Source organism: Pleuronectes platessa, chromosome 4 (genome assembly GCF_947347685.1).
Source record: "Pleuronectes platessa chromosome 4, fPlePla1.1, whole genome shotgun sequence".
Classification (NCBI taxonomy): domain Eukaryota; kingdom Metazoa; phylum Chordata; class Actinopteri; order Pleuronectiformes; family Pleuronectidae; genus Pleuronectes; species Pleuronectes platessa.
This window is the reverse complement of record NC_070629.1, coordinates 9,781,094-9,796,934: the sequence shown is the minus strand read 5'-3', so window position 1 is coordinate 9,796,934 and position 15,841 is coordinate 9,781,094. Positions and strand designations below refer to the sequence as shown.

General features: G+C 42.3%; 1 protein-coding gene across 1 annotated transcript; it reads right to left on the bottom strand.

The window, feature by feature from the left end:
* Nucleotides 1-723: 723 nt before the first annotated feature.
* Nucleotides 724-14,638, bottom strand: LOC128438318 (poly [ADP-ribose] polymerase tankyrase-1). Its single transcript, XM_053420838.1, has 28 exons — nt 13,814-14,638; nt 12,983-13,207; nt 12,618-12,713; nt 12,254-12,290; nt 11,871-11,946; nt 10,457-10,477; nt 8,721-8,815; nt 8,570-8,636; nt 8,023-8,209; nt 7,754-7,875; nt 7,337-7,428; nt 7,094-7,172; nt 6,751-6,922; nt 6,456-6,535; nt 6,104-6,249; nt 5,704-5,869; nt 5,385-5,604; nt 4,885-4,994; nt 4,444-4,632; nt 4,028-4,268; nt 3,841-3,923; nt 3,409-3,529; nt 3,212-3,309; nt 2,990-3,064; nt 2,700-2,805; nt 2,322-2,508; nt 2,039-2,195; nt 724-1,934 (listed from the first exon to the last, which is right to left on the bottom strand). Exons 1-28 carry the CDS (start codon nt 14,262-14,264, stop codon nt 1,848-1,850), a joined length of 3,786 nt encoding a protein of 1,261 aa, XP_053276813.1. The 5' UTR covers nt 14,265-14,638; the 3' UTR covers nt 724-1,847.
* Between the last annotated feature and the right edge of the window lie 1,203 nt (nt 14,639-15,841).

Genomic DNA, 15,841 nt, shown 5'->3' with positions numbered 1-15,841 from the left:
TTTCCTTGCTTCTCTAAAAATATAACAAAGAAAGAAAATAAAAAACTAAATAAAGCTAGAGGAGCATGGCTAGATACAACTAGAGTTCACATCTCCACCAAGGCCCAACAGTCCCCTTGCGAATCCACAGTTTAATGCATTAGATCCAGATTTGGACCAAATTGCATTCACAGAAACATCAGCTCCCTGAATGGCTGTTTTCCATCGAGATCCATGAATTATTTGGAGAAATCCAGAAAATCTCATAAAACGCTCCAACCCATATTGTTAAAGTGATTGAAAAATTCCTGGATCCTCACCTTGATCCAAGGCCACACCAAAATGTAATGTGTTCTTCCCTGACTAATACTGCATCCTTCCATCAAGTTCACGGTAATACAAACACATAGTAATCATGGTTATAAGGTGACTCAGAAAATAAAAGTAAGATCAGACCTCAAGCCCAGTAAAATCACTTTATAAAAAATGTTTTTAAGAGCAACGAAGAGTTGCGAAGTGTGTAGCCAGGAGATCAGTCATGTACTGATATTTTCTATATCCCCTCCGTGGCACCTTTATCTCATTAATGACTAAAGTTAAATCATGCCCGATTATTTTAGTCTTTTGCATCTTGATATGCAACATCAGCTCCACCCCTTAATATTTTTCATAGAACAATCTTGTCTACAGAGAAAACCCCATGACAGTAATATTGACATCTATAAATGAACACAAAACAACAAGTAGCTGTTAATGGGACATTTATTTAAAAAAAAGTTGGGAGAATCAATAAGACATGAACAGAAAAATTCAGATGTCATTTACAGTTGAACTCAAAAGGTACTGTTAAACAGCAACAGTTATACACAACCATTTACACAACCTGTACAAATATTTTTTCCCGCAAATTTGCAAATTAAATTCAAAATAACTTAAATAGGTTTCTATGTAAAAGTGCAAATCCTTATGCGTGGGATGTCTGTGAGACCATGGCAACATAGGGGTGCTTTGAAGAGTTGTAAGGCATCACAATCACATGTCAACATAGACCAGCTCTACTGTGTGAAGCACGGTCATATATGATGCCACAACTCGTGGAATCGTGATGCCTTACGTCGCATCAAGCTACTGATCACAGGTCCGCTCTCGTACAAATGAACTTTATAATGAGAATAAAATAGTCTCAGCTCCTGTGATTTGACAGAGAGCCCTCTCTCCATCGAGTGTGTCCAGCCTTGAATAAAACAATAAAAAGAAGATTTCAGATTACAGTTCAGTGTTTGTAGTGTTGTCAGGGTGAAAGGTCAGCAAGTTCCGCATCACAACAATGCACGGTTACTGGTTTGGTAGTGTTACACGAAAGCATTTAAAATCACAGTTACTGGAGGCCATTCTGTACAAGATGAGCCCAGATACGGTGGGGCAGTAGTAGTCCACAGGCTTCAGGCTCTGACAGTGACACAGGATGTGTGTGGAGGTGAGGGATCGCTGATTCTCCACGGTCACGAGGCATGAGGCGTCAAAGAGTGTCGAACTGTTAATGCCAGCACTTTAAAGTCTCTACAAGAATCCTCCTGATTGGTGAGGAGGGGGGGCGGGGACTAACCCACACACGCTATTGGGCCGTTCATGCTTCTGTATTAACATGCAGCCGATGCAGAAAGATTAAAAAAAAGTCATCACCACAAGTAGGAGAGTATTATACAGCATATCTGCTCATTGAACACTGGTCACCATGGCTTCTACTGGACAACAGACTGGAAATGTGTTTGGTAAATAAAAAGGTGTTTATGCATTTGCAATACAAAGGAGAAAATAACAGGCATCAAGTCCTTTGTGTGTGTGTGCATGTGTGTGACGTAAGGTAACTACGACTTCTGCTCGGCTCCTGCAGCTGCCTGGGCTGCGCTCTCTGGTTTAAGGATCTGGTAGGTGATGAGGTACTCTGGGAAGGCCTGACGGAAAGATAGCAGAAGATTAGCACATTAGCAGGTGTTTCACTTATTTTTGGTTAATACTGAAGCCCTAAACAGGATTTAGGGAAAGAAACTTTTCGTACCTGCTCTCCTCTGTAGATGACGTACTCCGCGTAGGCTAGGCCGTTAACGCTGGGCCGTCCGATGACTGAATGATGTCCTGGGGGTGCGTGGGCCATCTTCATGGCACTGAACTGTAGGAAGGATTTCCCCAGGGTCACTCTGCAGAACAGCATTTGCCTAAGATTTCAGATGAGAAGAAAGGGGTTATTCAAGTGTCTATCCCGACAATATTACATATTAATCCTTTAACGTGGGAAAACACAAACTTATTCTGTGTCAAGGTTCAAGTTAAGTCAAAGTTACCTGTGGCACAGGTAGCAGGAGCGGTCTTTGTGCGTCGGGCAGCCCGTGCCTCCACCGATGCCGTAGACGTACTGGTTGCTCTTTGAAGAATTCTCTGCAAAGTAGATTCCTGCTCCAAACATTCCTCCTATGTAGGCATGGCGCTCATCGAAGCCTTTGTGGATGATGGCGTTGATGAACGGGGAACCTTAAAAATATGTGTCAATATTTATACAGTTAGTAAATTAGTAATGGAAACAGTGATTTACACAATTACAAATAAATGCCTGAAGAATAACAGTCTAAAGTAACTTCTGGTGTTTTAAGAACTGAACATAAATGAGACATTAACGAGTTCTGATGCTGTCACACACACAAAAAAAAAACATGTTTGCTTACCATGAAACAACATGCGCTCATTGTGGTGGTTGTGGTTCTCATCGGCGATCTCCTTCTGCCTGTGGGTGTAACGTTCTCTCAGCTTCTTATTTACAACCTTCTGAATCTGTGAGGCACAATATGACACAAATCAGACAAAGAACTGGACTTTATTTCTGCTTTATACCAAAGATTAAAAATATAGATTCAGAACATTGAGTCAGTTTTTAATTTATCAAAGAAAGATTCTCTATAAAAGCAGTCTCATTGTTCTGTGAATTATCAAAGCAGAAGGTACAAGTGGTTCAGACCTTGATGATGTTGTATTTGCTGAACACGCCACCAGCGTTGCCTCCGTCTCTGTGCTCTCGGATGGTGCTCTGCAACTGACCGACACAACAAAACCACCATGGTGTCATCATAAGGAACACATTCAAGCCATCAGCCAATCGTTTTCTTCTTTTTTTATCACCACTGATGATTAAGAAAAACATGAAATAAAACGGCAAATAAACAAGATCAACTCGACTCACCTCCTCCTCCACAGACTGGTACTCCTTGTCGTCTGGGGCGAGGTCTATCAGGATAGTGCCCTGGCTGGCACAGTGGAATGTCAGGTATGGGTTAGCACCTGAAAAGAAAAGAACGGTTTAAATTTAAACGTCCTCTTCGCAAAAAACGTCACTGTGGTGATTAAATTGGTTCGTAGACATAAATCCCGCTTCCTCACCCGGCTGGCCGCCCAGCAGCCTCTCAATGCCCTTGATTAGCTTGTGTCTGTGGCCATAGGCATTAATTCCAATCTCTTTCAGCTCCTCGTGACCCATGTCCGCCAACACATCCATAGAGATCTGGAAAAGCAAAAGAATGGAGCAGGTTGAGAAATGTATGCCAGCCAGTCCAATCGTCCGTTTGCTCAGACATGAGCAACGTTAACATAGAAGCAGACAGCACAGTTATTCTGACCCGTTCTATTTGTGTATTTAACACACTGCAACAGCTCCACAGAAAATAAAACATTGTACCCAATTTATCTCAACATGTATAAACTGTTCACTGCATTAAAACATATACTAGGATTATACTAATGGGATTTATTGAATGACAGACAACAAATACACAATAGTTAAGCTTTAGTAAAATAATTTTTGAAGAAGCGGACCTGCTCCCTCTCGAAGATGTCCCTTAGGTGCTCCAGACCCAGGCTCTTCATGAACTGACTTATGTTCATGTCCAGCATTGTTACTATGAAAAACACAAACAGACATGAGATCAGTATCCACATTTTCTCTGTGCGCACCCACATTGTAAACTGCCCAGTACGAGATATAAAAATAGATCACACTTACTTTCCCCTTCCTTGCGGTCAGTGCCCGTGGCTCCGTCTGCCACTCCTGAGGTGCCGGCGGCAGCAGCCAGCTCGGTAAGCGGACCAGACAGGTTGTCTATGCTGCTGGCGGCTGACAGACAGGATGGCGTTGAGGCAGGAGAGATAACGGAGGCGCTGACCACTGTGGTCTGGGGCTTAAAGCAGCTGGGCAGGGCATCTGGTGGCATGGCGTCCATCAGCAAGGCCCGGATATCATCAGCCTGCAGAAAAAGTGAATTTGGTTTTCCATCAAATCAAGCAGAGGCTATGGAACTAGTAGAGGCAAATTTGGCCATTTTATGATTTCTTTTTACATGCATCACTTCCACATCACTAATCTTGGCCTGAAAATATCAACTACACAGTATTTCCTAAGCCGCTGACAGAAGCAGTTACCGTGGCCAGGTCCAGAGCCGTCTGGCCCTCCTGGTTCTTCATGGTGGGGTCGGCTCCATGAGCCAGCAGCAGCGCACACAGCTGAGTACGACCCTTCTGGGCTGCCTCGTGGAGCGGCGTGAAAGCCCATTTGTCTGTAGCATTCACGCACGTATTGTACTTGATCAGTAGTGCTGCAATGTCCACGTGCTGTGGGGAAGAGAGAAGACAGAGGAAGAGTCAGTGTCAGTCTCTGAACCATAAATAAAGGGATAACATTTATGTTAAATACAATAACAGAACCAATTAAACTGTTCGGAAAACATTTAGAACATCGACACAATAAATATCTTTTAGTTTAAATATGTTACCCATTTGAGATTGTGTTAGGTTCTTAAATCATACAGCACAGGATCTGCATTTGATATGAAATGTCTGAGAGTTGATGTCATCAACACTGACCCCATAAGACGCAGCATTATGAAGAGGGATAAGGCCTCCTTTGTCCTGGGCGTTGACATCAGCGCCATGTTCCAGCAGATACTCTGCCACCTCAAGGTTGTTGTAGCCAGCTGAGGAGGAAACGGACATTAGAGCATGATGATGTACATTATTGAACATCCCATACAAGTGCAGCATTTTATTTACCCTTTTCTAAAAACTTTATATACAAGCTCTTAATCATGTAGTCTCACTGAGATCAAGATATGTTTGGTTGTTTTTTGTCTTTCATATCTCAAACAAATAGAAGAATATTGCATACAAAGAACTTAGAACAGACAGGACTTTTTTTTTTTGTATAAACAGCGTCAGAGACAATGTTATTCACTTCTTGATTCTATAAGGGACTAGACATCTCCAAAAATGTATCGACCTTTCATAGATGCCTCATCAGGAGTGTGAGTACCTTTGTACCAGGAAAACAAAATCAATGACGCATTAAAGCAGATCATATTTATTACCTGCGAGGTGGAGCGGTGTGGAGTTGCGTCCCTGTGTGTCTCTGCAGTTGATATTCTCTGGGGAGCAGAGTTTCTGGACTCGGGCCAGGCAGCCCTTCTTTGCAGCGTCCAGCAGGGCAGCGTCACCCCTCAGCAGGTCCTGGATGTCTGTGTCGCCGTCCTTCACCATGTCCAGCGGCATGTTCCCATCACGGTTCTTCTTGGAGGGGTCGGCTCCGTGCTGAACAGGTTAAACAGACAATCATCGTAACAATCACTGACAGAGGACACACATTAATCAAGACAACATTTGTGTAAGATGATCTGAAAGGAGCCTTACTTTGAGCAGCAGTTTGCAGATCTCATATTTGCCTTTGGCTGCAGCCTCATGAAGGGGGGTGAACTTCCATAGGTCGGCCACGTTGACTGAGGCTCCATGTCTGACCAGCAGCTCAGCCACTTCATAGTGTCCGTAGGAGCATGCATTGTGGAGGGGGACCAGACCACTGGAGGAGGAAAAGCAGAAGCAAAACTCTTCACACCAGGAGGACAAGGTGTTGTGCACCGACATAAAACATTGTATTTGTAACTGCTGCAAAATAAACTCAAACATTTAACATACTACAAATATCCAGGAATAGATCATCACAGTGATGACATTTATGTTCAAAAATCTTTAAACGTCATTTATTTGTTGTATTATAAAACAAACCCATAGGTAGGCTAGTTGCAGAACTTACCCCTTGTCTTTGGCATGGACATCAGCTCCATGGTGCAACAGATATTCAACTACAGCAACTCGGTTGTAACCAGCTGCAAAGTGCAGAGGAGTGGAGTGGCGGCCCTCCAAGTCCCGGCAGTTTACGTTCTGAGGGGTGCAAAGTTGCTGCAATACACACAGACAATGTGACAATTAGTTTTAATTAATTAATCTCAACTGACTGGTTTATCATTTACGGCTTTATAGGATATTTAAAAGGAGTTTTCACAGCCACTGGTGTACAAAGGTTTGATAATAGTTTGGCTGACAATATTAGCAAGTGAAATCATGTCTAAAACCTAAACTGTATCCACGACTAGAGAAAAACTTACTTGCACGGTCTCCAGATCTCCTGCTTTGGCTGCCTCCAAAAATCGGTAGTCCACGTCAGAATTACGTGTGGGAACATTTTCTAGAGAAAAACAAACAAACAAACAAACATAACATAACAAAAATCCTATGTTCCAAGTTTTAAATCAGGTACATTTTCAAGACTCTTTTAGAAAATCATTGACCACAGAAATTTACTTAGCTTTGGAGAGTTAATATTTCTGGAGGGCATTTTCATTCTCAGACTTTAAAAAACACACCGTGTTAATGAGGGACAAGTGCAGCGGCTCTGCTTACCATTAAGAATCTGTTGTACAGCCTCGTTGCCCATCTGGGCGGCAGTGAAACCCTGCAGAGAGACGATGGAGGGGTCGGCCCCGTAGCTCAGCAGAAGCTTGCAGGTCTGGATGTGACCAGCCAGCGCAGCCCTATGAAGCGCTGTCTGACCCAGTGTGTCCACGGCATTTACCTGGAGTCAGAGGATGAGGAGTTGAGGTTCAGCCACACATTACTAAAGTAAACACATTTCTTCCCACTATAATGTGAGGCGTTTATGGAACATTGGTAAATTGAAGCATCGTCTGACAAATGAACACGGTTAACCCATTCCCTGAAAGTCGGCTGCACAGAAACAACAGACCTTTGCTCCGTGTTTCTGCAGCACCTCCAGGATGTCGTTGTGAGCTCTCTCGGCAGCAACATGCAGGGGAGTCATGAAGCTGGAAGACACAAGAGATGAGAAAGTTATCACCATTTCTGATCCATTATCCTTTGTTCGTAGCATTCAATGTGGCTGGAAAATCCAATTTACTTTTTAATGATTTGACAAATTCACTAAATTATAAACCAATCAACAAAAAAATCAAAATGCTGATAAACTTACTCTTTGTTCTTCTCATTGATGTTGGCACCTTTACGCAGCAACAACTCAGTCACCTGCTTCCTCTTTGGGTGGGGAGAAGCCACAACACAGTGCTGCAATAGACATCATCATTAGATTAGTGTGAGCGAAAGTCTTTGCAAAGTCATTCTGTTCAAATAATCCCATACAACTGCCTGTACATCAAATGTATATAAACTGTACATCATTGGACATGTAGCCTACGACTGGAAGGACAACTTCAAATTCACCTGGTTCATTTTCTATACAATTTGAAATTACATTGTTGTTACTCGACATCAGCAACATTTATAACCAATAAGAAAAATCTGCTCTGTCCATAATATTAAAGCTGGTTTCAAAGCTGTAATTAAATATGAAATGTTTAGCTCAAACATAAGTATAAGACTAGGTTCTGACCAGAGCTGTCTCATTGGTCTGAGGATGTTTGAAGCTGATGATCTCCAGAGCGAGCGTCTTCTTCACTTTGGCCATGTCTGCCTCCCGAGCTGCCTGCAGCAGTGAGTGACCTTTGAACTCATCTACATGAAAGAGAAAAAGAAAATTTGTGGAAACATAATGTAATAATATATTTTTTTAACTAAGTGTGAATGGTGTCAGGCTACTTCTGCGTTATTGAAGTGTAATCCATTCATCACAGTGTATGTGTGGCACAGAGAGAAACTCACAGGTGAGCCTTTCTTTAAGCTCTGGGGTGGGGGCCATGTCCACAGCACTCTTGCTGTGGCAGTTTAGCAGGGTGGGGTCGGCCCCGTGGCTCAAGAGCAAGGAGCAGACCTCCACTCGGTTCTTGGACGCTGCTTCGTGGAGAGGAGTGAACTGCCACAAGTCCATGGCGTTGACACAGGCTCCATGCTTCAGAGGGAGCATCAGAGCACAGGTTATAGACAGGGCAAATAACGGCGAGGGGTTTGCTTGATCCAAATGTGCTTAAAATTATAAGATGGGAGAATGCATTTATTATTTCCTGGGTTAAGTGGCGAAGGTTGGTAACATAACTATTAACCCTGCACCCATACTAAATATTGGCTTAAAAAACTAAGATCAAAATCACCATTTTCCTCCTTTCTCATATAGGTAAAATAAGTTTACCTTCCCCCATGAAGCATGGAAAATAAATATCATGGAACCATGAAGGAAGTAAAAGTAAAGTTTGGATTTGCTTTATTGAAAAAATCATGGAGAATATCAAGTTAGGAGTTAGACTTGTCTTACTTTAAGCAGAAGCTCGGTGACCTCAAAGTGACCATAGGAACAAGCATTGTGAAGAGGAACCAGGCCACTGCAGGAACAAGAGAGTCAGGTTACTGTCAATGCAAATGACTGGATGATAAATTCTGTTCTTCAGGCAGCCAGGATGTCTCACCCTTTGTCCTTGGCATGAACGTCGGCTCCATGCTGGAGAAGGAGCTGAACAATGCGTACACGGTTGTACCCAGCCGCGAGGTGGAGGGGCGTTGACTGGAAAAAAAGAACAGCCTGTTAACATATACAGAACGCTGGCTGCTTTAGGGTGCACTGCCTTCGATGGCCACAGGAGCAAGCGGCTGATTGGGGCCAGAAGCAATGTTTTGTGGCAGGCTATGCTCTGTGAGTTGCAGATGAATGGAGAAGGATATAATGGAGTTTGTAGACAAGTCCAGCAACAAAAACTAATTTACTGTCCATATTATGTCTGACCTGAGTGAGTGACAACAAGCGAATTTAAAATAATCACTCATCTACCTCGATTTCCATTTGATAAGTTCTCCAAAATAAAGTATAATTCTACGGCTAAAAGGTTTAAAAACAACTTTTATGTAGTGAGCCCGAAAGAAAGAGGCCAATAGTGCAACTGTAAGGGTATTAGATTCAAAATGGCCGGGAAGGATTTATGGTTGGGATGCAAATAGCCTGATACATATTTTATGTTGATCCAGTTAGTTCCAAGTAATTTGTCATTAAAATGCAGAACAAGACATTTAAGTACTTATGTAGCTAAATAAAAAAACATTAGGAAAATGTTCACTTTTTTGAGTGAAATCATTGAGCTTTTGCTCGATGTACTTGTTTGGGTAATGCTACTTTTAAAAATTCTTGAAAGCTTAACTTTGAGTAAATAAGATTCAAATTGAATTTATTTTCCATTGGAGTGGAAAGGTTTGATAAAATGCTATAGAACCCCAACCGTAATAGGATGCAATGATAAAATAAGCAGGTTAAGAGTAAAGCATATCTGAAAGCTATAAGATCATAAAATCAAATTGCTTTAATTCAGCCAAGAAAAATTAATGTTAGTCTGAGTAAAAGCTGCAGTACAAGCTTCAGGGACATGTGCTCTCCATTCCAAAATCGAGCTCGGGTCAAGCTTAAGATAAAAGGAGGGACATCATTCATATCAGTTTCCATGCAGTGATACAATTGTAGGACCCAGAAAAGCCCACAGTAAGATTTCAAGCTACAGTGATAAAATCAGATGGATGAGAGTCGAATCATGGAGGCAGTGTGGGGTGACACAAGCAATCAAGAGTCATTACCACAATGGCTAGCATAGCACTAGAAGGACAGGTGAAATGTAGTCCATTCATTATTGCATACTGATCCAACAGGGAACGTGAAGTAAGACACATATTTCACGGACACATATTCAGGATTCGTTAGACAAAATGTAGAGGGGCAGGCCGCCAGGCATGCACGAGTGATCATCAACCCAAAACATAAAACAAATGAATAAAACAAAGGCAAATCAGACACTGACTGAAGAGCAAGTGATTGAAAGTTGAAGAAGGTTGTGGGTGAGTGTGCAGGAGAGGACAGATGCTGAAGAAAGCAGGCAGTGGACATTTTGAGCTCCTCTCCAAATCCAAAAAGATGAGTAGTCACCATGACACCAACCCAACTCACTCACATGTCACGTACGCACACAAACACGCACAGAGATGCACACACACACACATAAGAAGGAGAATCAGGGTGGGATACATGAGTGACCCGTACACCCAGGTCCATGATGTGCAATTACCAAGTGACAGCAAGCTTATTGGTCGAATAAAACAATGGATTAAAGGAATAAAAGATCACAACAGTGCATCAATCAAGTGGCCGTTATCAAGGTCGACTTACCAGCATTTTTTGGGATGTTGACTGATCGACAAATGTTGCCAGAGTCACACGGAAAACAAAACGAAACAAAAATTACAAAAATGACAGTATCTTTTCACAGCAATTCTTCCTTCTTTCCTACGTCAATGCAACACAAGCCCTAGTTCTAATCACTGACTGTTCCTTCAACATGGTGTTTGAAATGAAATGTGACACCAGGCCAGAGAAGGTTAATGGCTGGAGGGTAAGTGTGACTTCTCCTCGGTTTTCTCGATGGCTTTTTGAAGAGGGAAAAAAACAGGTTAATGGTACCCAGCCTAATCTACAGTGGCATATTGGCTTAGATCATGCAATGTCTATAAATATACACTGTGACAGGCAGGGAAGGAATTATTCTTTAAGTGCTGTGGAAGAAAATGTAGTTAGTTATGAATGAAAACATCTAATTCTGATATGCTATTTAAGACTATGAAGTTTTATGTCATGGTGGAGTATGTTCTTTGAGTTATTTACAATAATAACAGAGTAAGACATTTTGCCAGACAAGACAACAAATACTAAAATAATGTGTAAGAAAACTAATGCATTACAGACGAGAAAAGACAAAGAAGAAAACCTCCCTACAATAACTATGTTCAAAAACAATCCATTACATAAATTAGCAATGCTAAAGTCTGAAAATAATTGCAAAGCACATTCTATGAAGTGTGTGTTTATATCATCATCTTTCTCATGAACCTGCCAACTAAGAGATACAAAACTATATAAATCAACGCCAAAAATTCCGTATTCTGACCTCAACAATTCTGATATTATAAGTTCCAGTAACATGGTTTGAGTTCAGTTGAGACACTCGAACTTACAAAGAGAAACACTCTACAAAAATAAAAACAACAGCCGAACACAGACTGACGTCCTGTTTTCTGATCGAGCAGATGCTGGTTCTGCTAAATAGATTTCAAGATCACTAACAGCTTCGCTCCATCAGCATCTGGCCTGCAAAAGTGTTTATGGGGAAGAAGAGGAAAGATGCTCCCCTCACGAAACTTGATCCAAACATGTTGAAAAACCATTGACAAAAGCACTTAACTGTAAGTAAAGGAATGGTCTGTCTACTTAAGCTCCAAGCACCGTAACTTAGGTGGCTGGAAAAACGGAGGGCGAGATGTTACAACAGGAGCAACCGTTCATTAATAATTAGTCAAAAGTGATTCCCACTAACAGCCTCCCACAAATCCAATGACATAACTCCTCTTTATATCTGCTCCGCGCAAACTAATCCAGCCATAAATCAGACTGCTCACACGCTGTCTGACTGGAACCTATTTTTATAATACAGTATAATGATTATGCAACCCTGCACAACATGTTGTATCAAAGATGTTGAGAAAGAGGTGTCTGGTGTGATGTGTTGCAGTAAAGGTATCTCATTTACCTTGCGGCCATCACTTGCGTGACAATTGACATTCAATGGAGTCAGCAGTGCCATCAGCTTCTCCTCATTTCCGCTCCTATAATTAGACAGAAAAGACTGGTGTCATTACAAAAAATACTTTTACTGATGATAATGTTAACGGGGAGATTGACTTCCTTTTTTCTACATGTTGTTTCACAGATGGTGAGAATGTTATACTAGATGAAACCAAGTACAAACTTTGGTTACTCATGTGTTTAACTGCTACATGTATAAAAGAACACAGTATAGTTATAAATGTAATGGGTTAGGTCAAGTTATCTACTTCTCAATGTAGCATAACCACAATGATTAACTGTGGCAAGCAGGAAATGTGAGCATTGACCAGTCACACTGATTCTTACCTTGCTGCTTCCAGAAGTTCGTCCTTCTTGTATTCACCTGGATGGAAATAAACACGAGGATTAGAGTGCGTGCCAAACACATGTAAGCTCGGTTACGTGGGGTAAACTGGAATCCAGCCATTGTTTGAGTAGAAGATTAATAAAAATATATATATTAACTGGTGTTCTGTTCTCAAAGTAACTTGCTGCAGTTACAAGACTTTGTGCCATCAAAAATTACTCAAAGCAAGGAGTCAGATAATCTGGTTTATATTTAGCCAACAATGTCATTTCAAAATGCCCTGATATCAGAACATAATCGTGTATATCTGACCATAAATACTCAAATGTGCATGTGAGAGATAAGCAGCGGAGAGGGACTGACCAGTGAGAACAGCCTTGGCTGACGGGTCAGCTAGATCCAGAGCAGATTTGCCATCAGTGTTGCGGATGTTTGGATCAGCTCCATGTTGGAGTAACACTGAGGGAGAGAGTGGCAGATGGAAAAAACCATTAGGTATTTACACAGCAAAGAGGTCAGTAGAAAAACCTTTATATTGTTAGTGAAATTTAATTCTTGTCCTCTCACCACCACAAACAAATGTAAATAACCGTTAATCTCGACGTCAGACTTTCGTAGCAAGTTGTCAAGAACCTGAGCTAAATTGCATCTAATGACTCCTAAGACTACAACAGTCTTCATAATCACACATTTGCCCGGGATTGCACCTAATCAACGGGGATCCTTACCAATGCACACATCTATCTTCCCCTTGATGGCAGCCTCATGTAACGGAGTGTAGTTCCAGTTGTCTCTGGCGTTGGGATCTGCGCCCTGACACAGGAGCAGGCTGACAACTTCTGCGTGGCCGAAGGAGCAGGCATTGTGCAGGGGAATGAGTCCTCCATCATCCCTGGCGTGGACATTGGCCCCCGTCTGCAAGAGGTGCTCAACCACGTCTTTCCTGCCAAAACCTGGAAGAGGATTTAAATGTATTTAAATGTAGCTTTTATTCAATGTTCAGTTAGGATGGTGCATGTGCACTTTACCTGACCACTACATCTAATATCATTTAATAATAATCCCAACTAACATTAAGATAAAAAAAAGTCCTACACAAATAAATAGTTAAGTTGGACCATAAGTATTGTCAGATCTGTCATCCATGTTTTGAGTGACAGCAGAGTTAGCATTTACATTGTTCAGCAGAACTTCAGCCAGCGCAAATTAAACAGAAAACGTAAACGTCAGTTCATGCTAATATTAGCTGGCTAACATCACACGGTATCATTACGTTGTTCAAGCTAATGTCTTATCTCAAGCTAAACCTGGAGTTTCTCGCTTAATGTTACAAGTGTTGACATTTGCCCGTTCAAGAACGGAACTGTATTGCGTCAAATAAGCTGATTCCCACCACCAGCGGCTCGTTATTTAAGAGTAGTGATATTTTGCTTTAGCAGGCTGGTTAATGACAGGGTTTAATAAACACTTCAACCAAAACACAACAACGTTAGCTCATTAGCCGAATTCAGCTACAAACATCACGCTGCTGCTGCATCATTAGCTTAGCTCGTAGTTACCCGCAGCGAAATGAAGGGGAGTAGATTTCCGACCAGCCATGTCCTTCGCGTTTACGTTCACCGAGTCCACCAGTCTCTTCACACGGGACACGTCTCCGTTGCGGCAGGCCTCGAACAGCTCCCTGAACGCGCCCCCGATGCCGCTGCTGCCGTCGGCGGGGCTGGCAGCTCCGGAGCCCGGGCTGGAGAGGCTGCTGCCGCCGCCGCCGGAGGTCGTCGTAGTGGAGCTCGCACTGCTCGCCAGGACAGGGGCCGGCAGGTCCGGGGAGGCCAGGGCCGTGTCGATCCCCCCGCTGCATTCCCTCTCGCTCTCCGGGCTCCCGACAGCCGATCCGAGCAGAGCCATCGGCGGAGAGGCCGGGGGAGCTCCCGTAAGCGAGCTGTTTCTCGGCGGGGACGGTAACGTACTTTGCTGCTGTTGTTGCTGCGATGAGCGACGAGACACCGCCATTACAGCAGCTCCGTCTCAGCGACTGTACGAGCTGTATCCTCCTTTCCGGTGAAAGTGGTAGTGTTTCCTGTCTCGGTTGTTTACTCTCATTGGACCTGGCTGAGTGAAAACAACTCGATTTTATTTCCGCTACAAAGACAAAGTGAGAGCCGACGATGAAGACACAGGAAATCCCGATCGACTACCTGTATAATGCAATTTGCTGTGTATCTTGTATTCCACTTCTGACAAATAATATTTTTCTACATCAATCCAAGGATTCACTCATCTTTTTAATCCTTTCGTCCTCCTCCTCCTCACACACGAATATTTAGATCAGAAATCATACAGTGTCCAAAGTGTCCTCTGGATCTGTGTACAATTATCAGCATCTGGACAGAAATACTGCTCAGCCAGTAGGTGGCAGTATGATCACCACTGTTCAAGCGTCAACATCTTTGGGTTCTTCATGAAGGAGCGCACTGCTCTGTGTGATGCTTTTATCTCATCACGGTTTAGTTCATTGTAACGGCCTGTGTACCTGCATTAGCCAAACTTCTATTGACCCGACTCCAGACTGTCCAGACCTTAGCTGCCAGGATTTTAATCAGAACAGAGATACATGATCACATCACTCCTGTTTTAGCGTCTTTACACTTTGTATGATTTAGAATAGATTTTACGATTTTTTTACCGATCACCTTTAAAGCCCTTCATGACCTCGCTGACCTTTTAGAACCAGTACGGACGTAGAGATCCTCGACAGGAGGTCTCTGGTCTGTTCCAGAGGTCCGGCTGAAAAACTAAGGGGGACAAGAGCTTTTGCAGTCAGTGCCCCGCAGCTCTGGAACAACCTGCTTGAAGTCAGCTGACTCAGTGAACTCTTTTAAGTCCCTGCTTAAAGCATACTTCCATCTGAGAGCCTTTCCTGATTTTACCTGGGTCTTAACTTTCTGTATAACTGCCTTTTAATTCATTTTACACAGCTCTTGTATTTAAACACTAATGTATTTTACATGTTTGTTATTTCTGCATTTGTACCATATTTTGAAAAGTGCTCAATAAATAAAGATTATTATAATGGATCATGCACATGGAATACACTTCCTAAGATACTGATGCTTTGTTAATGGAGAACAAGATCTAAATAAATAAGTGACTTTTTAGGACTGTATACCAAAACTGGTATTAAACAGGCCTCGGAGGTAAAGAATACGGTTAACACTCATAAGCCCCACCATTAGTCCATTACTAATAGACTGACACACACAATTCATGACTTTGTATTGGCTTCCATTCATAGTGGATAGCCTAGTCAAAATCTCAACCCTAACCTCAACCATGACAAAATCATGCCTGAGGCAGTTTGCCATTATAAAGTTATAAATATTTAATTTAATTCAAAATTAAAGTTCCCTCCCACACCCCTTTGTGTGCGAAGTATGCCGCTCAGCTGCAACAGTGGGGCTTATTTTCACCTTGAAAGTGTGTGTAGTTGTGTTCATGTCATGTCACAACCCAGCTCAATGCTGGAAAAAGGCAGAGACCACACGTGATTTGTTCTCTTTAACAAATCATCGATGGGACATGATGCTGTT

Excerpts from the sequence above, each read along its gene's own strand:
- LOC128438318 (XM_053420838.1), bottom strand. The coding sequence starts at position 14,264 with ATGGCGGTGTCTCGTCGCTCATCGCAGCAACAACAGCAGCAAAGTACG. Across the intron at positions 5,870-6,103 it reads GTCCATGCCAAAGACAAGGG|TGGTCTGGTCCCCCTCCACA; the intron begins GTAAGTTCTGCA and ends TTCCTCCTCCAG. Across the intron at positions 2,509-2,699 it reads TGAGCGCATGTTGTTTCATG|GTTCCCCGTTCATCAACGCC; the intron begins GTAAGCAAACAT and ends CATATTTTTAAG.